This window comes from Rhinoderma darwinii, chromosome 3 (assembly GCF_050947455.1).
Source record: "Rhinoderma darwinii isolate aRhiDar2 chromosome 3, aRhiDar2.hap1, whole genome shotgun sequence".
Lineage (NCBI taxonomy): Eukaryota > Metazoa > Chordata > Amphibia > Anura > Rhinodermatidae > Rhinoderma > Rhinoderma darwinii.
Window position 1 is genome coordinate 233,402,715 of NC_134689.1, and position 24,434 is coordinate 233,427,148.

Below are 24,434 nucleotides of genomic sequence, written 5' to 3' on the forward strand. Positions count from 1 at the left end.
TGGATCTGGCACTGATTCAGAAATCCCTTGCAGGACCTTGTGTCTCCATCATAGTGAGAGGGTAGCGACAGGAAGCATCGGGGTCGGCACTGGTACTGACAGGAGGTGTAGCAGGAGGAACAGCAGGAATAGGTGCGTGATGACTGTGGCTTGTGCAACCAGCCGATGTGCAATGGCGTTCACCGACAGGAGGAGTTGGTCTTGCCGTGACTGAAGGTCTTGCATCTCTGCCAGCATGGCTTGTGTCGTCGTCAAGGTCTTGGGTTCACTAGCGGGGTCCATGGCCTGAGCGTACTGTCATGCTCTGTGGGTATAGAGAACCAACTATACCCAAGGAGGGCTGAGAGGAAGTTACTCAGAGAATTAGTGATACAATGTGTAATATCAAAAAGTGAATATGTAACAATTTTGATGCTGTATGTCTTTTTAAAATGTTTGGGTATCTCTCTAAACGCAGTAAGGGCCTGAGATTTGTGTATAATTTACTACATTCACACTCACTCTTTTCCAAAACACACCATATGCGGCTCTGGGAAAGAGAGTTGAACTGCTCTTTTTCAGAAGAGAAATGGATATCTGCATTTAAATTAATTTACAAAGCATTACCCTGTATCCAACACGTAGAGGCTGCTATAAAGACCTCACTAAGGTGGTACTACACCCCGGATAGACTTCACAAGATGTTCCCTGAGTCATCTCCATTATGTTGGAGAGGATGTGGCCATATCGGCACTCTTTACCATACGCTGTGGGCATGCCCCACACTTCTTCCGTTCTGGTCTCAGGTTTTTGATCTTGTGTCCATAGTCTCCAGATGTAGAATTGCACAATCCCCCCAGATGGCCCTGTTGTTTATAGAAATGGATGCAATACCTGTAGCATTAAGATGCCTGATTTGCAAAATCCTAATCATGGCCAAATTGGTGGTAACCCGCCATTGGAAGGAAACTGCTGCTCCTCTGTTAAGAGAAGTGATCATACTTATTAACACGACATATGCATATGAAAAAATCATCTCCTTGGGTAACTCCTCGTTCCACAAATTCACAGCAACATGGAATCCATGGTCAACTAGTGTGTATTACAATACATAACATGAAGGTGCAATGGGCCTTAAGGGCATTGTGTATTAAGATTTATCAGGATGATGTATGTGGCTTACATGTTCTTCTTTGCCGGTTTATTCTTTTTCTGTTCTTTTTTATGTTATGACACAATGTCATCTCTCCAATCGCGATTGCTTCAATTCTTGCTTTGTATGAAGAGATGATTGATTGTACCAATAATATCGCAAAGTTTAATTGCGAAATGTTGTTCTGTTTTCATGTAAAAATCAATAAAAAACTATTGAAACGAAAAAGTGAATATGTATCTCAATCAATCATCTATATCGCTATGAGAAATCTGCATTAAATAACCAAGCGTAACTTGGTGCATTGATCAAAAGCAACTCGGAGACACCTATAGACTAGAAAAATGATAAACTCTGGCACAAAAATAATTGAGTCTAAAAATAAATAGATTTTATTACAGATAGACGCAACAGAATAAAAAGATGAGTCACACAATGAGAAGGCGTCAACCTATGCAAAGACCAAAGAAACTTGTATATAGAGCATGATCAGTGGTGTAACTACCGCGGTAGCAGCCGTAGCGACTGCTACGGGGCCCGGGGCTTGAGGGGGCCCGTGCCGCCAGCCGACACGCCCACCCAAATGCCCGGTGGCGCCGCTAGCAGCCGTTTTGGCTGATACAGCGGTAGCGCCGCTACTGTGGGGCCCGCGCTGCCGAGCCTTACACAGGCCATCTCATGCCTGTAGGTGTCGCTAGCACCGGAGGGGGCCCCAGTGCTAGCGGCAGCCAAATACATGTATTAGCACTGAATGGCCGGGCATGTTCCGTGCCTGACCATCCAGTGCCTTACAATGACACTGATTGGCTAGCGGCGCGATGACATCATCGCACCGCTTCCATGCTTGGAAGGTGCTGATTGGCGGGGCAAGTCATTCTGCCCCGCCAATCAGCGTCATTGGAGGACGCTCGTTCAGCTCCTGCAGACATGCTCAGAAGAGAGCATGTCTGCATCGCCAGCGAACAGCGTGGGAACGGGATCATGTGAGTATGTCAAGTTTATATATTTTTTTCCTCATACAAATGTGAATGGCATTATCTATAGTGGGGGGGTCTATCTACAGGGGGGTCGTCTTTATGTGGGCTATTATATATAGGGGGGGTCTATATGTGGGGCAGTAGCTACAGGGGGGTCTATATGTGGGGCAGTAGCTACAGGGGGGTCTATATGTGGGGGTGTGGGCCACTATATACAGGGGGCTCTATATGTGGGCCATTATATACAGGGGGGGTCTATATGTGGGGCAGTAGCTACAGGGGGCTCTATATGTGGGCCATTATATACAGGGGGGTCTATATGTGGGGCAGTAGCTACAGGGGGGTCTATATGTGGGGCAGTAGCTACAGGGGGGTCTATATGTGGGGCAGTAGCTACAGGGGGGTCTATATGTGGGGGTGTGGGCAACTATATACAGGGGGCTCTATATGTGGGCCATTATATACAGGGGGGTCTATATGTGGGCCATTATATACAGGGGGGTCTATATGTGGGGCACTATATACAGGGGGGTCTATATTTGGGGCACTAGCTACAGGGGAGGTCTGTATGTGGGGATGTGGGCCACTATCTACAGGGGGTTCTATATGTAGTGCACAGTCTACAGGGGTGGGCTATATGTGGGACACTATATACAGAGGTGGGCTATACGTGGAGCACTAACTATAGGGGAAGCTATATGTAGGGCAGCACGGTGGCTCAGTGGTTAGCACTATTGCCTTGCAGCTCTGGGCACTATCTACAGGGGCTTCTATGTAGGTCACTATCTACAGGGGGCACGGTTTGTGTGTGTGACAGTTATATTTAGATGTGTTGAGAATTTTAACTTTGTTTATAGGTGCAGAAATGTTTTAAAAGTGAGAAGCTGAAGACATCTAAACGGAAAACTGCAGAAATGGGTCATGGCCGGGAGAAATCCATCATAGATGTCTGAACCGGAGGGAGAAGAAAAGAACTAGAATCTGAGACGTCACCGGTGAGTCACTTAATGTAAATGTTTATTTTGCCTCTAATCAGTATTGTAGTCACTGTATGATCTGCAGCGAGATGATGGTGGTATGATTTTCTTTGTGAAACCGCATCTCCCAGCATATCCTTACCATTGTTCCGGCCATGCTGGGAGCTGTAGTTTTACGCCGTACAAACCTATACGCAGTGGCGTAACTACCGCTATAGCAGCCGTAGCGACTTCTACGGGGCCTGCAGCATGAGGGGGCCCGTGCCACCCGCCGGCACGGCCCCATCCCATGGCCGCAGGCTCCGCTAGCAGGCGCTTTGGCTGCTACAGCGCGAAGCCACTGAAGGGGTTGTTCCTACAAAAGACATGCATCCCCTATTCACAGGATAGGGGATACATGTGGGATCGCTGGGACGCCCAGCGATGAGGAGAACGGGGGACCGAAAGTCCCCCCTAAGTTCTCCATGACAAACCTCGGACTTCCGGGGTCTGTGTCGGCAGCTCCATGGAAATTACTTGTGCACCAGTCGTTCTTGTGCGCTTGCGTGACCAGCGCTCCTTTCATTTTTATTGAACTGCGCAGACGCCGGAAGTCCGAGGTTCGTCATGAAGAACTTCGGGGGACTTTCGGTCCCCCGTTCTTATCGCTGCCAGCGATGACACATGTATCCCCTATCCTGTGGAGAGGGGATACATGTCTTTTGTAGGACACACTATAGGCCGTTTTTTTTTTGGGGGGGCTATATGGCGTTATCTACAGAGGGGGCTGTATGGCGTTATCTACAGGGGGGGCTGTATGGCGTTATCTACAGGGGGGACTGTATGGCATTATCTACAGGGGGCTGTGTATGGTGCTATCTATAGGGGGCGCTGTGTGGTGGAATCTATAGGGAGGCACTATCTACAAGGGGGGGGTGTGATACCCAGCAGAGGGGGGGGCCCCAGTCAAAAGTTTGCTATGGGGCCCAGTCTTTCCTAGTTACGCCCCTGAGCATGATCATGCGTAGATATAAAGATACAAGCGCATGTGTACATTGGAGTCCAAAAGAGGGCAACCAACCTGCATGAGGTGTGTAACTAGATAATCAATATAGTAACAACAATAGCCCAGTGTAAAGTGCTAGAGAGTGCAGGTAGCACAGCCAATGGCCATGAACTAGTGGACTAAACATATGTCAGATGCAGAGCTAAGACCTGTGCAGCCCATAACTAAAGGGCAGAATCACATCAGGCCAAAATCATGAAACACAAACACCTGTTCTAAGTAATATACATACCCAAAGTCATGGTCCTGCACCGGGAAGAGGCCAACACCCGACGCGCGATTCGGCAAATGCCTTCGTCTGGGGGTGGCATCATCCTGGCGGGACCCCCTCCTATATACTCCCTGACCTATGTGTTCCGGGTCAGAAATCGCCGGTCCCCAATGGAAGGAAGCCAACGGCGTCAGGCAGGGAGTACAAAGATGGCCACCGCCCCACTTCCGGAACCGCGTTATCGGGGAGGATGTGAGGTAGCGATGTCTGACAATGCCCCCCACATCCAGCCCCGAGAGTAGACAGCGGATGAAAGGTGCCTAGGCCACTCCCCCCCTGTCAGTGCACAATACCTCCGTTCTCATCCGGCGAGTCGGACCCGGAACAACGAAAGTCATGTATGGTAGAGTATGAAGCTAAGAAGAACAGTCATATGAAAGAAATGATAAATGACCAGGAACAAAGACCACATAGAACCATCGATAATACATTGCCTTACTATGTTAAGGGCATTTATATATGTGGGTAGAAAGTTTAATTACAGAGTAGTAGATGAAGTTTATATAAAATCCTATAAAAAAACGGGAGTTAGTGAGAATAATATCTGTTGGGGGGACATCTATCAATATGAAAAAAATGTGAAAGAAATTTATATGAAGATGGTCCAATGTAAAAGTAAATACATCAATAATGGACCGATGTGTGAATTACAAATGAAGATGACAAATGATGAGTAACAAATGTGGATGGGAAGTTTATAAAACAGGACATAAACAAGAAAAAAACCAGTGTGCTGTGTAACAGCATGTAATGATGCAGAAATCCATGTGTGCACATCATGCACACATGAAGAACCGCATCAGAAAAATAAAAGACAATAGATAATAATAAAAAAGTGTGTATGTGTCTACTGTATTAATGTAACCAATCTACAAGTGAAAGTACTGGGTAGAGAGTGATGGAAACATATGTGTATTGTACAGAAAAAAATCATGTGACAGCATCTCTTCATATGTGCACACATGCTGTCACATGATTTATTTCTGTACAATACACATATGTTTCCATCACTCTCTACCCAGTACTTTCACTTGTAGATTGGTTACATTAATACAGTAGACACATACACACTTTTTTATTATTATTTATTGTCTTTTATTTTTCTGATGCGGTTCTTCATGTGTGCATGATGTGCACACATGGATTTCTGCATCATTACATGATATATCGGAAGCAGAACGCTACCAAACATCTGCCCATTGATTTCAATGGGAAAACGGCGTTCTGTTTCGACAGAGCGTTTTTCGCGTCGTTTTTTTCCGTGTAAAAAAACGGCCACGAAAAATAAGTGCAGGACACTTCTTGGGACGTTTTTCATAGACTCTATTGAAAAAATCTCCAAAAACGGCCGTAAAAAACGCAGTGAAAAACGCAGCGAAAATCGCGAGTGGCACAAAAAACGTCTGAAAATCAGCAGCTGTTTTCTCTTGAAAACAGCTCCGTATTTTGATACGTTTTTGACTCTGCGTGTGAACATACCCTAAGTGTTGTTGGAAGTGAAAAAAGAGGGGAAGGAAAGGGACTGGAAAAGGAAGGGAAGGGAAGAAGGGAAGAGAATGGGAAAGCGGAAATAAGAAAAGGGCAAGTCAAACAACTATTACAATGCAATATAGATCAATATATCCCAAATATAATGGCACGCGAGGAAGGAAAGGAGGAATTAGAGATGAAGACACGTTCGTAGTTAGTGATTCATGAAGACGTAGTGCCAAAATCTTCCCACACCCTTTCTACTACGTCCACTCTGTCGATGCTTCTTGAAACTATATATAGATCAATCCTATAACAGGGAAAGGAAAAAGGAGAGGGTAGTCAGCAACATAAAGAATACAATACATAGAACGGATACAAAACCTGGACCCGCTAGGAGTCAATGGTTATAGAAACTGAGCGAAACTCAAAGATTCATTCAAGCCATATGGGTACATTGTCTCAAGGGTCCAAATCCAACGGGTTTCACTTTGTGCCAACTTTTGTTTAACAGCCCCTCCCCTCATACCCGATATGATGTGATCAATCCCTCTCACCTTCAATTGAGATGGATCTCAGGAATGATGTAACCTGAAATGTCGGGCTACAGGTTTGAATGCTTCCAAATTGTCCACTTCTAGTGCTCGCTTGATGTCAGATATATGTTCCACATATGTCAGATATATGTACAACAGAGCACCCAATCAATACAAACTTCCACACTACAATTCCGTGAATAGCCCAGACAGTGGCAGAGGCTTTAGCTCAGATAGAGCTGGCTGCAGCAGGTTGCGCCAGACGTGGCGGATGACAGCAGGTACAGTAGGATGTGCCAGACGTGGCGGAAGAACACAGGTGCAGTAGGACACGACTCCAAGCACTAACAGGCTCAGGAACAAGAACACAGTACGGGATACAGGATGCAGGTAGCAGGGCATGGGTGAACATTAAGGGACCATTTGCAAGGACTAACATGGGAATACTAAGAACGCTCAGGCAATCAGCAAAGGGGCAGGGCCCTTCTTATAGTCCAGGGTGATCATGGGCTGATTGCTGATGTTTTACATGTGTGCGCACTGGCCCTTTAAGGCTGGGCGCGAGCGTGCATGCGCACCCTACGGGACACCGCAGAGTGGAAGCAAGCGCTGGTGTCTCCTGGGGAGGAGATGCGTGCCCGCGCTTACCAGACCATGGATACGGACGTCGAGGGGTTAGTAATCCTGACGGTCCACGGCCATGGATATTACAGAGGGAGATGCCAGAGCTCACAGGTCTGCGGTCGCGGCCGTTGGCGGGTAAGTAATGCCGGTGGTCCCTGACCACAGCCATTACACCAATGGTCACTCTGGTTGAGCTCCAAAGATCCTGTGTTCAGTTGGAAGTAACTTCCAGAAGGTCAGCCATCACTGCAGTACTCTGCCAATCTGGGCTATATGGCAGAGTGGCTAAAAAGAAGCCTCTCCTCAGTTAAAGACACATGAAAGCCCATCTGGAGTTTGAAAAAAAGCACCTAAAGAACTCTCAGGCTGTGAGAAACAAGATTTTATGGTCTGATGACACCAAGATTGAACTTTTTGGCCTCAATTCTAAGCATCATGTCTGGAGGAAGCCAGGCACTGCTCATGACTTGCCCAATACTATCTCTCCAGTGAAGCATGGTGGTGGCAGCATCGTGCTGTGGGGGTGTTTTTCACCAGCTGGGATAGGGAAACTGTTTAGGGTTGAGGAAAAGATGAATGGAGCAAAGTACAGAGATATTCTTAATGAAAACCTTATCCAGAGTGCTCAGGACCTCAGACTGGACAGAAGGTTCACCATCCAACAAGACAATGACCCTAAGCACACAGCCAAGACAACACAGGAGTGGCTTAGGTAAAACTTTGTGAATGTCCTTGAGTGTCCCAGCCAAAGCCCTGACTGACTTGAACCCAATCGAACATCTCTGGAGAGAACTTAACATGGTTGTCCACTGATGGTCCCCATCCAACCTTACAGAGCTTGAGAGGATCTGCAGAGAAGAATGGCAGAAAATCCACAAATCCAGGTGTGCTCACCTTGTGGCATCATACCCAAGAAGACTGGAGGCTGTTATCGCTGCCAAAGGTGCTTCAACTGAGTAAAGGGTCTGAATACTTATTTTCATTTTTTTTTTTCCAATAAATTAGCAAAGATTATTAACATTCTGTTTTCACTTTGTCGGAATGGGGTATAGAGTGCAGAATGATGGGGAAAAACTTATTTTAGCACAAGACTCAACATAAATAAACATGAAAAAATTGAAAGGGTCTGAAGACTTTTCGAAGGCATTATATACACACACTGTAAAGGGTTTGCCAGACACAGGTTCTGTGTCGACGCCCGGGGTTAACCAGCCTTCATCAGCTCCAAGGTTTGCTAGAGTGACGCGATCTGTTACCACTCAGGCTTGCAGGCTGAGGAGAGGGAGAACCTATCAAAGCCTGGCCTGACGGTTCTAGCTCCCGCCCTTGGTCTATTTATACCCTCACTTGCAGCTTGTTCCTTGCCTGTGATTCGCTGGTTTCCTGGCTCTGCTATTCCTGCTATTTACCTTATTGACCGCTGTAACTTATTGACCCTAACTTGCCTGACTATTCTCCTGCTCTGTTTTGCTACTACGTACTCTCCTGGTTTGATTCGGCTCGTTCACCGCTGCCTGTTGTTCACGGTTTTTCCGTGGGCAACTGCCCCTACTTTCCCCTTTGCTTCTGTGTGCCCTTGTCTTGTGTTGTCTGTCTTGCACTTACTGAGCATAGGGACCATCGTCCAGTTGTACGCCGTCACTTAGGACGGGCCTTGCAAGTAGGCAGGGACTGAATTTCGAGTAGATTAGGGCTCATCTGTTGTCTCCCTACCCCGATTCATTACATAATCACAGGCCCTATACCTTTTCTTACCCTGGTCCCTGACTCTACTATGGACCCCCATGAGGCCCTGGCTCAGCAAATGCAGGGTCTCTCCCTACAGGTCCAAGACCTGGCTCAGAGGTTCAACCAGCGTGATGCTACCTAGGTAGTACCCTTCACCTCACCTCTTGAACCCCACCTCAAGTTGCCTGACCGGTTCTCAGGGGACCGGAGGACTTTTTTCTCTTTTCAGGAGAGTTGCAGACTATTTCCGATTGAGACCCCACTCCTCAGGTTCTGAGAGCCAGCGAGTGGGTATAATTAGGTCCCTGCTCCAGGACGGCCCCCAGGAATGGGCCTTCTCCTTGGCTCCTGATGCCCCTGAACTTTCTTCTGTTGACCTTTTTTTTTCTGCTCTCGGGCTCATCTATGACGAGACTGACAAGACTGCCTTTGCCGAGAGTCAGCTGGTGACCTTACGTCAGGGAAAGAGACCCGTTTAGGAGTTCTGTTCTGACTTTAGGATGTGGTGTGTAGCTTCTCGGTGGAATGACCCTGCCTTGAGGTGCTAGTTTAGATTGGGTCTGTCGAACGCCCTTAAAGACCAGTTAGTTAGCTATCCCACCTCTGACTCTCTAGATCATGCTATGCCTTTAGCGGTACGTCTTAACCGACATCTCAGGGAACAACGACTTGAACGTTCTGGTGCCTTTACCTCTGGCTCCCCTATGATGGCTCCAGAGGTTCCGTCGCTTCGTTCTTCCACGGAGAACTCGGATGAACAGATGCAACTCGGGGCCTCCGTGTATCCCCAACAACGTAGAGATTTCCGCAGGAAGAATGGTCTCTGCTTCTACTGTGGGGATGACAAGCATCAATTAAACTCCTGTCCCAGGTGCAAGAATAAGCAGCCGGAAAACTTCCACGCCTAAGTGACCATCGGGGAGGTCGCTTGGGCGCACAGGTATTTCCCGTTAACATGAAGCCTAATAAAATATTGCTTCCCTTTCAGGTCTCTTTTGATGTAAGGTCTGTCACCAGCAGTGCCTTCGTGGATTCAGGGTCTGCTGCTAATATTACGTCTGTGGAATTTGCCATGTCTCTAGCTATGCCACTAATTGATTTGCCTAAACCTGTCCCGGTAGTGGGTATCGACTCCACTCCACTTGCTAATGGTTATTTTATGCAGCATACCCCTGTTTTTGAACTCATTGTTGGCTCCATTCATTTGGAGCAGTGTTCTGTGTTAGTGATGCAGGGGTTATCGTCCGATTTGATTTTAGGCCTCCCTTGGTTGCAGATGCATAAGCCCACTTTTAACTGGAATACTGGTGATCTTACTAAATGGGGTAATGAATGCATGACGTCATGTTTTTCTATTAATTTGGTTTCTCTCGCTGAGGAGGTGAACACTCTACCTGATTTTATTCAGGACTTCGCTGATGTCTTTTCTAAAAAGGCCTCCGAAGAGTTACCTCCTCATAGAGAGTACGATTGCGCAATCAACTTGGTACCAGGAGCTAAGTTCCCTAAAGGTAGGATATTTAATCTCTCTTGTCCTGAACGTGAAGCCATGAGAGAATATATCCAGGAAAGCCTGGCCAAGGGTTACATTCGCCCCTCTACTTCTCCGGTAGGTGCAGGCTTCTTCTTCGTGGGGAAGAAGGATGGTGGTCTTAGGCCGTGCATCGATTACCGAAGTTTAAATAAGATCACTGTAAGGAACCAATATCCCCTTCCTTTGATTCCTGATCTCTTCAATCAGGTTCAGGGGGCCCAATGGTTCTCTAAGTTCAATCTTCGGGGGGCATATAACCTTATCCGGATCAGAGAGGGGGATGAGTGGAAGACTGCGTTTAATACACCCGAAGGTCATTTCGAATATCTCATCATGCCCTTTGGGTTGTGTAATGCTCCCGCGGTCTTCCAGAATTTCATAAATGAGATTTTAAGAGACTACCTGGGGGTATTTCTTGTAGTGTACCTTGATGATATACTTGTGTTTTCCAAGGACTGGTGCTCCAGGCCCTTCGGAAAAACAAACTCTTTGCAAAGACCGAAAAATGTGTGTTTGGGGTGCAGGAGATACCATTTTTGGGTCAAATCCTCACTCCTAACGAATTCTGCATGGACCCTGCCAAGGTTCAGGCTGTGGCAGAATGGGTCTGCCCTGCCTCCCTGAAGGCCTTACAGTGTTTCCTGGGGTTCGCTAATTATTACAGGAGATTTATTGCTAACTTCTCAATCATCGCTAAGCCTCTTACGGGCCTCACTCGTAAAGGTGCTGATCTCCTCCACTGGCCTCTGGAGGCGGTCCAGGCTTTTGAGATCCTTAAGAGGAGCTTTGTCTTTGCCCCAGTGCTGATTCAGTCTAAGCAAATGGAGCCATTCATCATGGAAGTTGACGCCTCCGAGGTGGGAGTGGGTGCTGTCTTGTCCCAGGGTACTAGGTCTCTCATCCATCTCCGTCCCTGTGCCTACTTCTCCAGGAAGTTCTCCTCCACTGATAGAAACTATGACGTTGGCAACCGCAAATTCTTAGCCATTAAATGGGCATTTGAAGAGTGGCGCCACTTCCTGGAGGGGGCTAGGCACCAGGTAACGGTTCTTACTGACCACAAGAATCTGGTTTTCCTAGAATCTGCCCGGAGGCTAAACCCGAGACAAGCTCGAAGGGCGTTGTTTTTTACGAGATTCAACTTTGTGGTTACCTATAGGGCTGGGTCAAAAAATATTAAAGCTGATGCTCTGTCGCGTAGCTTCATGGCCAGCCCTCCTCCTGAGGAGGATCCCGCTTGTATTTTGCCCCCATGTATAATCCTATGGATTCAGACTTAGCCTCCGAAATTTCGGCTTATCAAGGTTCTGCTCCCGAGAACCTTCCTGAGAACAAGCTGTTTGTTCCCCTGCAATTTCGGCTAAGGTTGCTCAGGGAGAATCATGACTCCACACTATCTGGCCATCCAGGCATCCTGGGTATCAACACCTCATTTCCAGAACCTATTGGTGGCCTGGGTTGCTTAAAGACGTTAAGGCCTACGTCGCCGCTAGTGAAATTTGTGCTAGGTCCAAGATTCCCAGGTCCCGACATGTGGGCTTACTATGTTCTTTGCCCATTCCCCAGAGACCTTGGACCCATATCTCCATGGATTTTACCACCGATCTGCCTTCATCCCAAGGCAAGTCGGTGGTGTGGGGTGTAGTAGACCACTTCAGTAAGATGTTCCACTTTGTACCCCTCAAGAAACTACCCAATGCCAAGACATTAGCTACCTTGTTTGTGAAACACATCCTGCGCCTCCATGGGGTTCCGGTCAATATTGTTTCTGACAGACGGGTACAATTTGTTTCATTGTTTTGGATAGCTTTCTGTAAGAAGCTGGAGATTGATCTGCCCTTTTCCTCGGCCTTCCATCCCGAAACTAATGGCCAGACTGAGAGGACTAATCAGTCTCTAGAACAATAGGCAGGCAAAGGCAAAGGGCTGAGTCCAGCGATAAGAGGATAAAATGGAAACTAGTTCCAAGTTTACTAAATTTTCAATTTAAAAAGGTCCAATAGGTTGGAGTCCTGGTGTGCAGACAGGAGGATGTGACGGTCCAGTCTTGGGGCCTACGCGTTTCAGACGTTGAGCACGTCCTTAATCATGGCTGTTTAAAGTTTAGAGGCTGGGGCCCTGGTTTTATATGCATAGGTTCCGGTTTGTACAGCTGGTTAAACTTAATTGCGTGTCAGCTTGCGATGAGTCACTGGAACGCAAGCCAGTGCATTTAGAAGTTCGAGATGGATAACTGCTGGGAAATAAAACATTATCGTGGAATACTCGTGTGGAGGGGTGAAGGACAAAGCCTGGAAAGTAGGAACATCTGTGTTTTTAACTAAATGCTTTGTTGATACGACCGAGAGGTATTGAGACATCGGTCCTGTATATTGCGTGGCATTAACTCCTTTGTTTACGTTCTAGGCTTCGTTTGTATTACTGGCTTATCGGATGGGCCAATGAAAAGCCAGGGCACCTGACGAGCCTCCTGGAGTCAGCTGACGCTCCGGTCTGCTCTAATTCAAGGTAAGTGGGTGTAGCGTGGTATATACCACAATACATATTTCGATTTTTTGTTCTTGAGAAGAGTATAAGGGGTGGAATTTGTGTAGGATTTTTATTATGGAGCACCGTGATGTGTGAATGCAGTGGATGACGACATCTGACTATTGCGGGCAATGTCACTTGGAGTTACGTTATGGTCTCTCAGGAGAATTCATGCGAGGCGATTTGTTTATTTTGCGGGTTTTCTATATTTGTCTGCATGTGGGGAAAAACCTTCCATTTTCATAACATCGCTGTTGGCAGGCATGAACTAGTGTGAACTATGGTTGAGTACTACTTGTTGAGAGTATGCTACATATGAATATTCGGGGCTGGGGATGTGTGTTTTGAAGGATTTGATATATGTGGTGTTGTAATTTGTATGCGGAACGAGTATTCCTGAGGTCAACTGGGTGGTGGAACTATGCATATGTTGGTGTTATTTATTTATTTTGAATGAATGATAAATCAGATTTGGGGGAGGGCCCTCAGTATCTATGCGCTGGATCGAAATCTGGAGTGCAGGGAGTGTAAGGAAGAAAAAATTGAAAAATAAAGAACAATAGGGTGATTATAGACAGATGGCTAAAAAAGTCGTAATATTGTGTGAATTGCATAACAAAAAGCACATGTTATGTATGCAAAAATATTGTTGACTTTGGGTACAGGTGGAGAGAGATCATTGGCGTAAGACTGTTGCTCTGACACGTTAATGACTGAGCAAAATAGGGTATGTTGATTTGAAACATAGGCTAGGTTTAATACTGGAACATAAGTTCTTTCTTGAGATTGAGTCCCTGTGGGAACCTTGTTTTTAATCTGTATATCCAGAAGGCCTCTCGCAGGTGCGTTTTGTGTTTCAGGTCGCCTCCTCTTTTGGGGAGACTGATTTTTTCTATAGCGAAACATCGGAAGGATTTTACTGTTCGATTGTGGTTGTGTATAAAATGTTTGGAGGCACTCGAGATGTTTAAGATGTTTGGATTTCTTATGTAACTAAGGTGTTCAAGGATCCTAATTTTGAATTTGCGGTTCGTACAGCCTATGTATATTAGTTGGCAATCCATGCATTCAATGACATAGATGACAGACTCAGAGTTGCAATTGATGTAATTTTGGATAGTGTATGTGTCTGACTGTGTAGAGTCACAGAAGGTTTTTGTAGGGTAAGCATATTGGCTGAAAGACAAAGTTTGGAACGAGAATTACACCTGGCTAACCTGTGATGTCGTCTCACTCTACACATCAATTCCCCACCATGTAGCCCACACTGCCTTAGAAAGCCACCTCCAGACACACAGTACTTACGATAAAAATTTCCAAACGTATATTCTAAATGTACTGATGTTCCTAATGAAGCACAACTTCTTCCAATTTGATGGTAAATTTTTTCTCCAACTGAAAGGCGTCTCTATGGGAGCCAAATTCTCCCCATCAATTGCAAACCTGGTGATGGCGTGGTGGGAGGAATCATACATTTTTTCTAGTAACAACTCTTATGGCAAAAACATTGAGTGGTACGGACGTTACATCGATGACCTCCTGCTGATATGGAAGGGACCCATCGACTGTATTCCAAACTTCGTGGACTACCTGAACCAAAACCCCTATAATCTTAAGTTCACCTATAACTACAACAAAACGTCAATTGTCTTTTTAGACCTAGAACTTGAAGGAAAAACCGGTCAAATCATCACAACTCAAACGCACCGAAAACCTACTTCCGCCAACTCCATCTTGCATGCCAAAAGCAATCATTCTATACACACAATTAAAGCCATCCCAGTTGGAGAACTTCACCGAGCCAAAAGAAACTGCACATCAACCAACCAATTCAACATAGAACAAGAACTTATTACAACAAGACTGAGAAATAGAGGCTATCCACAGTGGTCCCTCAACAGAGCCCGTGATATCATAACCAAAAAACCAAGAGCTCAACTTTTAGAACAGCACAAATTGAACAAACCAAACTCCAACCAACCAACTCTGGTTCTACAGCAAAGCAACCAGTTTGCGGAAATAAAGCATCTAGTAAATAGGTACTTACCTATTCTCATGGAGGACGTCGACCTGCGGTCCATCCTAAAGGAAGGGTGTAAAATAATAGCAAGAAAAGCTCCATCAATAGGTAGCACACTCTCACCATCCCTATTTACATCACATGAGACCAAATCAACGTGGTTGGAAACCAAAGGGTTCTACAAATGTGGACAGCACCCCTGCAAGGTATGCCAATATGCTTACCCTACAAAAACCTTCTGTGACTCTACACAGTCAGACACATACACTATCCAAAATTACATCAATTGCAACTCTGAGTCTGTCATCTATGTCATTGAATGCATGGATTGCCAACTAATATACATAGGCTGTACGAACCGCAAATTCAAAATTAGGATCCTTGAACACCTTAGTTACATAAGAAATCCAAACATCTTAAACATCTCGAGTGCCTCCAAACATTTTATACACAACCACAATCGAACAGTAAAATCCTTCCGATGTTTCGCTATAGAAAAAATCAGTCTCCCCAAAAGAGGAGGCGACCTGAAACACAAAACGCACCTGCGAGAGGCCTTCTGGATATACAGATTAAAAACAAGGTTCCCACAGGGACTCAATCTCAAGAAAGAACTTATGTTCCAGTATTAAACCTAGCCTATGTTTCAAATCAACATACCCTATTTTGCTCAGTCATTAACGTGTCAGAGCAACAGTCTTACGCCAATGATCTCTCTCCACCTGTACCCAAAGTCAACAATATTTTTGCATACATAACATGTGCTTTTTGTTATGCAATTCACACAATATTACGACTTTTTTAGCCATCTGTCTATAATCACTCTATTGTTCTTTATTTTTCAATTTTTTCTTCCTTACACTCCCTGCACTCCAGATTTCGATCCAGCGCATAGATACTGAGGGCCCTCCCCCAAATCTGATTTATCATTCATTCAAAATAAATAAATAACACCAACATATGCATAGTTCCACCACCCAGTTGACCTCAGGAATACTCGTTCCGCATACAAATTACAACACCACATATATCAAATCCTTCAAAACACACATCCCCAGCCCCGAATATTCATATGTAGCATACTCTCAACAAGTAGTACTCAACCATAGTTCACACTAGTTCATGCCTGCCAACAGCGATGTTATGAAAATGGAAGGTTTTTCCCCACATGCAGACAAATATAGAAAACCCGCAAAATAAACAAATCGCCTCGCATGAATTCTCCTGAGAGACCATAACGTAACTCCAAGTGACATTGCCCGCAATAGTCAGATGTCGTCATCCACTGCATTCACACATCACGGTGCTCCATAATAAAAATCCTACACAAATTCCACCCCTTATACTCTTCTCAAGAACAAAAAATCGAAATATGTATTGTGGTATATACCACGCTACACCCACTTACCTTGAATTAGAGCAGACCGGAGCGTCAGCTGACTCCAGGAGGCTCGTCAGGTGCCCTGGCTTTTCATTGGCCCATCCGATAAGCCAGTAATACAAACGAAGCCTAGAACGTAAACAAAGGAGTTAATGCCACGCAATATACAGGACCGATGTCTCAATACCTCTCGGTCGTATCAACAAAGCATTTAGTTAAAAACACAGATGTTCCTACTTTCCAGGCTTTGTCCTTCACCCCTCCACACGAGTATTCCACGATAATGTTTTATTTCCCAGCAGTTATCCATCTCGAACTTCTAAATGCACTGGCTTGCGTTCCAGTGACTCATCGCAAGCTGACACGCAATTAAGTTTAACCAGCTGTACAAACCGGAACCTATGCATATAAAACCAGGGCCCCAGCCTCTAAACTTTAAACAGCCATGATTAAGGACGTGCTCAACGTCTGAAACGCATAGGCCCCAAGACTGGACCGTCACATCCTCCTGTCTGCACACCAGGACTCCAACCTATTGGACCTTTTTAAATTGAAAATTTAGTAAACTTGGAACTAGTTTCCATTTTATCCTCTTATCGCTGGACTCAGCCCTTTGCCTTTGCCTGCCTACACCCAACGTGTGCCGACACGAGAGCCCGTGCGATGATTACGACACACACATCAAGTGTCAGGTGAGCTGGAGGACCTCTTCCACATACTTTCTCTCTAGAACAATACTTAAAGAGGCTCTGTCACCAGATTTTGCAACCCCTATCTGCTATTGCAGCAGATAGGCGCTGCAATGTAGATTACAGTAACGTTTTTATTTTTAAAAAACGAGCATTTTTGGCCAAGTTATGGCCATTTTTGTCTTTATGCAAATGAGGCTTGCAAAAGTACAACTGGGCGTGTTTAAAAGTAAAAGTACAACTGGGCGTGTATTATGTGCGTACATCGGGGCGTGTTTACTACTTTTACTAGCTGGGCGTTCTGATGAGAAGTATCATCCACTTCTCTTCAGAACGCCCAGCTTCTGGCAGTGCAGATCTGTGACGTCACTCACAGGTCCTGCATCGTGTCGGCCACATCGGCACCAGAGGCTACAGTTGATTCTGCAGCAGCATCAGCGTTTGCAGGTAAGTAGCTACATCGATTTACCTGCAAACACCGATGCTGCTGCAGAATCATCTGTAGCCTCTGGTGCCGGCTCGTCTGACACGATGCAGGACCTGTGAGTGACGTCACAGATCTGCACTGCCAGAAGCTGGGCGTTCTGAAGAGAAGTGGATGATACTTCTCGTCAGAAAGCCCAGCTAGTAAAAGTAGTAAACACGCCCCGATGTACGCACATAATACACGCCCAGTTGTACTTTTACTTTTCAACACGCCCAGTTGTACTTTTGCAAGCCTCATTTGCATAAATACGAAAATGGTCATAACTTGGCCAAAAACGCTCGTTTTTTAAAAATAAAAACGTTACTGTAATCTACATTGCAGCGCCTATCTGCTGCAATAGCAGATAGGGGTTGCAAAATCTGGTGACAGAGCCTCTTTAAGGTGTTTTATCTCTGTCAAAATGATTGGGTCTCCTTCATTCATCAGGAACTGTGCACAGTCTGGGCCCAGGTTTAGAAGAACCTTGAGGCGTCCCAGAGCATCCAAAAGACTCAGGCAGATAAAAGACGTTCAACTAACCCCCTATTTGTGGTCGGGGATCTGGTGTGGCTGTCTACTAAAAATTTGCGCCTTAAAGTTCTGTCCAAGAAATTTGCTCCCCGGTATATAGGGCCGTACAAAATCATTGAGGTCCTCAACCCTGTCTCCTTTCGGCTGGAGTTACCCCCGTCTTTTCAGATACACAACGTGTTCCATGCCTCCCTCTTGAAAAGCTGCTCCCCGTCCTTGGCTACATCGAGGAAACTTCCGGTCCCTGTTCTCACTCCAGATGGGGTAAAATTCGAGGTAGCCAAGATTGTGGACAACAGGATGGTCCAAGGTTCCCTCCAGTACCTGGTCCATTGGAGAGGATACGGGCCTGAGTAGAGGACTTGGGTACCCGCCCGGGATGTTCATGCTGGTATATTGCTCAGGAGGTTCCATCTTCGGTTCCCCAACAAGCCACTCCCACCTAGGATGGGTCCAGTGGCCCCTCATAAAAGGGGGGGTACTGTAAATGGTTTGCCAGACACAGGTTCTGTGTCGACGCCCGGGGTTAATCAGCCTTCATCAGCTCCAAGGTCTGCTAGAGTGATGCAATCTGTTACCACTCAGGCTTGCAGGCTGAGGAGAGGGAGAACCTATCACAGCCTGGCCTGACGGTTCTAGCTCCCGCCCTTTGTCTATTTATACCCACACCTGCAGCTTGTTCCTTGCCTGTGATTCTCTGGTTTCTTTGCTCTACTATTCCTGCTATTTACCTGATTGACCACTGTAACTTATTGACCCTGGCTTGCCTGACTATTCTCCTGCTCTATTCTGCTACTACGTACTCTCCTGGTTTGATTCGGCTCGTTCACCACTGCCTGTTGTTCACGGTTTTTCCGTGGGCAACTGCTCCTACTTCCCCCTTTGCTTCTGTGTGCCCTTGTCTTGTGTTGTCTGTCTTGCACTTACTGAGCGTAGGGACCGTCGCCCAGTTGCACGCCGCCATTTAGGACGGGCCGCCGTGCAAGTAGGCAGGGACTGAGTTGCGGGTAGATTAGGGCTCTCCTGTCGTCTCCCTACCCCGATTCATTACACACACACACACACACACACACACACACACACACACATACACACACACACACTATATATATGCACGCAAAAAACGTACACACAATCGTTTAGTGACTCAAATCTTTTTCTTCAGAAAATATTATTCTTTAGGAATCTAGGGCTTACACTTTGTAAGGACCTATGATGCTGTTAGTTCAGGTTATCAGAGTTTCGGCTGGACTGCAAAAATGTGCCCCTATTACATCCACGTGAAACTGGTCTTATGCAAAGCTAGACAGGGTAACATTTAATAACATCTAAACATCTTTTGTGTTTTTTTCAGAGATGAATTTCCAGTTACAGACTTCCCAGAGAGGTAAGATCAATGGGGGAATTCATTAACCTTTCTCAGCCAGTTTCTGATGTAGAAAAGTTGCAATTTGCAGGGTAAATTACGACTTTTGGTCATTTTACGCTGCCCTTGCAACCTTTGAAATAGTGGCATAAGTGCCATAAATTATAGCAGAAATCTACGCAAGCTCCTTGATGGTGTAGGTTTCACACTGTGGGGCACAGAAAGGTAGCGGTCTGGTACGTGCCCCGTACCTTACCCCTTCCCAATCAGACTATTCGCCTTATCAGACTACCCCCTCCTTCCTGATTGGAAAATAATAATAAAATAATATTCACCTCACCACAGCCGCCACAAGATAAGACAAATTTATTAAAAGGCGTTTGCCTCTTAATAAATGTGTTGAATCTTACTCCAGCGAATTGTTTATCAAACTGGCGTATAAGACATCAATCTTAATAAATATCCCCCGTTTTCTCTTTAATTTTCTTTTATTGCAGTAGATTGGTTTGAGTTTGTTTGTTACTGTCAGGGACAAGTCAGGAACAGTTATCTACATTGAAAAAAGGTGAGGTGCAACACAGGTGTAAAATGAAAATAAGTTAGACAATAAAACACCACTCATTTTCAGTAGACATGAAGAAAAAAAGGCATATATGAAGAGACAAAAAAGACATATATTTTATTCTCCTCGTGTATTTATTTGTGTTAGGCCAGGCAATAATGATAATGCAAACGGCAAGGCATTTTGTGTGCTGTTCCCCAGGTAAAAAATAAGTTACTTGGCTTCTCAGCTTTGAAGGGCAGAAACTGGTTTTTTTTCTTCGGCCTGAGGAAGAGGGCTTCAAAACAAATAGCAGTTTTTATTATCATCATTGCTTGATATAACACAAATAAATTTGTGTTTTTTCTCATGTGTACCAAAGGTGAGTTGCCTTTTCTTATGTGCACCCCTTTTGTTTGTTTAAACCTGTGATGCACCTCCTCTCTTCATTGTAGAGGAGCACTCCTGATTCTCACACTACAGTTACTAAGCCAACAACAACCATCAAGGTTTGATCAGCAAATAAGAGAGCAGACACTTCACCTGCAATGATCTAATTCTCACAACTCTATTGATTCGATATCTAGCCTTATATCCACCTTAGTTCTCATTGCTTCTGTGGGTCCCCACATGGGATTCATAGACCAACTTCTTATAGAAATGTATCTATTTCAGTAGTTGAGAATAACTGATAATACATCACCCGTCAGGTCCCATTCATGCCAGATTAAAGTAATTTTACAATGCAATTATTCGACTGGACAGCTCTTTTTAGCAGTATTGACCAGGGTGGCACTCTCCTCTACAATAAATATATATTTTTTTATCTTTAGAATCCTTAAACTGGACATATCTCTCAATGAACTGACTGAATTAAAGGCTAACAGTTTTCGGCATCTTCTCAATCTCCTGGAACTCAATATCTCCTGTAATGTCCTCGACAGGTGCGAACTTTTCCTGTATTAGATGATTGCTCTGTCCAATGAAGCCCGATTGTGCTGAAGGCTTTATAAAGTATAAAGTGGGCTATTAAAGTCTATGTATACCTTCGAAAATGATTTTTCTCTTCTTTTTTTCAATATGTCAGTCAGTATGTTTGGTGCAACTTTCAAATTAGTTTTTATTAAAAATTCTAATTCTTACTTTTTTAGATACAGCTGCTTTGTATCCTGTATACAGAGCAGCTGTATCGTTCGCTTAATTCTGTACCCATCAGGGCATAACTTAGATGTGATAGATAACAGGTCCCGCAGACCTGAAGGATTCAGGTCTTAGCAAACGACTCAGCCGCCCTGTATACAGTATACAAAGCAGCTGTATCTCAAAAAATAAAAATATTTTTTAGTAACAACTAATTTGAAAGTTGCACCAAACACACTGACTGACATATATATATATATATATATATATATATATATATATATATACACAAAGTATATATACACATATATACATATATATATATATATATATATATATATATATACATTTTACTTTCAAAGGTTTACATAGCCTTTAACTACACCAGATACAGTAGGACAGTAGTAAAATAGTAATGGTGAGGCTACAATGTATGGTATAGGTCAGGGGTTTCAAACACGCGGTCCCTGAGGCTGTCATCTGCGGCCTGCAGGGGCATTATAGCTCCCTCGGGAGAGGAGGGAGCATGCCGAAGGAGAAGTGCATTGGCGCTGCTTCATGACATCATGAAGGAGCGCAGTCCCTTTCCTGCGCTGGATTGTTGGTAGTAGTTGAGCAATGGCCACACAGCCCCCTGTAGATAGTGCACCCCTCTGTAGATAGCTCCCCACACACCCCACCCTGTTGACTGGAATCCCCAGCCAGAGCTTTGCCGACACTCTGGCCGTGGTTTCCTCTGCTGGAGGAGCCTCTGAAGTCACTGTCCATATATAGACAGTGATGTCAGGGGCTTCCCCAGAGCCAAAGTTCCAGAGCAGAGCTTATACTAGCGCTCTGCTCTGGGACTCCGGCTCTGGGGAAGCCCCTGACATCACTGTCCATATATGGAAAGTGATATCAGAAGCAGAGCAGGAGTCCCAGGCAGATTGCTTCGGATCTGGCGAAGCCCTTGATGTCACTGTCCATATATGGACAGTGATGTCAGGGGCTTCCTCAGAGTCGGAGTCCCAGAGTAGAGCTTATACTAGCACTCTGCTCCGGGACTCCTTCTCTGAGGAAGCCCCTGACTTCACTGTCCGTATATGGACAGTGATGTCAGGAGGAAAGCTGGAGTCCCAGGCAGAGGGTTAGTAGCGCTCTGCCCAGGGCTCCGGCTCTGGGGTTGCCCTTGACATTACTGTTCATATATGGACATTGATGTCAGGGGCTTCCCCAGAGTTCTAGAGCAGAGCCTATACTAGTGCTCTGCTCTGGGACTCCGAGTCTGGGGTTGCCCCTGACATCACATTCCGGTCTAAGAGGATCCCCTGACGTCACTGTCTATGGACAGTGACATCAGGGACTCCTCCAGCAGAGGAATCCCGGGCCTATGCATCGGCAATGCTCTGGCTGGGGATTCCACTCCTAGGGGGAGCCCCAATGGAGCTATCTGCAGGGGGGGGGGAGGGTTGAGTGTGGCACTATCTATAGGGTGTGTGTGTGTGGAACGATTCTACAGAAGGCACTCTGGCATTATCTACAGAGGGCACTGTGGCGTTATCTAGAGGGGGTGGCATTATCTACAGAGGACACTGTGATATTATCTACAGAGGGCACTGTGGCATTATCTACAGAGGGCACTGTGGCACTATAAAAAGGGGCTGCCCAATCTTCATATTCTTGTGTCTGCCAAACGCTGCCAACTGAGCAGCCAGACTGCATTTAGCGACACTTAAACTGGAAAACTGTATTTTTAAAAGAAGCATGTGGAGTGAATTTGCAAATTTACGTTAAGTTTAAACCTAGCGCTATTATTATAGTAATGTAGTATTATTATAGTAATGTAGTATTGTTATAGTAATGTAGAATTATTATAGTAATGAAGTATTATAGTAATGTAGTATTATTATAGTGATGTAGTATTGTTATAGTAGTGTAGTATTATTATAGTAATGTAGTATTATAGTAATGTAGTATTGTAGTAATGTAGTATTGTTATAGTAGTGTAGTAATATTATAGTAATGTAGTATTATAGTAATGTAGTATTGTAGTAATGTAGTATTGTTATAGTAGTGTAGTATTATTATAGTAATGTAGTATTATAGTAATGTAGTATTGTAGTAATGTAGTATTACTATAGTAATATAGTATTGTTATAGTAATGTAGTATTATTATAGTAATATAGTATTGTTATAGTAGTTCAAATAACTAATTGATTAACAATAATTTTGTATTGTATCAAATTTGAAAGTAATGCGGCCTGTCAACTTCAAAGTTTTTCTATGTGCGGCCCATTTACCTAGCCGAGTTTAAGACCCCTGGTATAGGCTATAATGTAAAGAGTGCAGTATACGTATTTTTTTAATCAAAATGTTTAAAGGTGTTGTCCGGTTTTTATTTTTAACCAGTTCAGGACCGGGCTATTTTGCGCCTTCAGGACCAGACACCGTTTAGCCATTTTTAGCACGTGTTAGTTTTATTTGCTGGGCTAACGACGTGATTTTTGCAAAGTTTTTTTCCATAGACAATGCAGGTTTCTTTTTTTATTGTTTTTATACACAGCTTTTTTGCTATTTTAGAATTTTTATTCATAAAGTTTGAAAATAATAGTAAAAAAAATAAGCTTTTTTACGTTTCAGCTATTTTTTTTTTGGTAATAACATAGTTTTACCCTAAAATAGACCTTTTATTTGTGATCGTCATTGTCTACCGTAAATTTTAATATATTACATGTCTATATTAGGGTAATTGGGTCAGCGCTAGCGTTACAACAATGATTTTACTATTTTTTTATTACTATGGTCTGTCCCTCAAAGGTCAAAAAAGACCTTTGGGGAATTTTATATATTTTTTTTCTTTCTTTTACACCATGTTTTTCCACTGTAACTGGGGCTGCACAGCAGCCCCAGTTACAGGGGAAATCAGTCCTCTCATAGTGACGATTGTCACTAATAAGGCTGTGCTGGGTCTAGTAAGACCCAGCAGCAGTCTGTCAGTAACGGCACCCGGCGATCATGTGACCAGTCACATGATCACCGGGAGGAATAGAGACAGCGCCGCTGCTGCTGTCTCTATTCCTATACACAGCGTTCATTGAGTGCTGTGTAAAAAGACATCAGAGAAGACAGAAGCAGCGAAAGCTGCTTCTATCCTCTCCTCAGAGTCCCTGGCAGTAACTGACAGCCGGAGACCCGACATTCAGCTGCCCGATCGCGCGGGCAGCAAGTTAAAACCCGAGCCGTAAAAAGTCTATGGTTCGGGTTTTAAGGACCCTGACCGCTGGCCATAAAAATACAGTCAGCGGTCGGTCGGGAACCAGTTAAATGTATATCTAGAATAGGAAATAATTTCGTTTTCTTATATACATTATACAGGATACATTATCTGTATCTATACTGTACCTATACTATACTATATGTAGTTATTTCTTTGTAGACATCTTGGTTTTAAATACAAATCCAAGTAAAACTGTAAGGGTCAGTTCACACGTTGTGTA

General features: G+C 44.6%; 1 protein-coding gene across 1 annotated transcript in view; it reads left to right on the forward strand.

Moving 5' to 3' along the window:
- The window catches only part of LOC142749454 (uncharacterized), a 168,645-nt gene that overhangs the window by 34,472 nt on the left and 109,739 nt on the right, over positions 1–24,434 (forward strand). The window contains exons 3-4 of the mRNA XM_075857511.1: positions 19,265–19,297; positions 20,651–20,761. Of these exons, the coding sequence (XP_075713626.1) occupies positions 19,265–19,297; positions 20,651–20,761 (144 nt within the window). The remainder of the gene's footprint in view (positions 1–19,264; positions 19,298–20,650; positions 20,762–24,434) is intronic.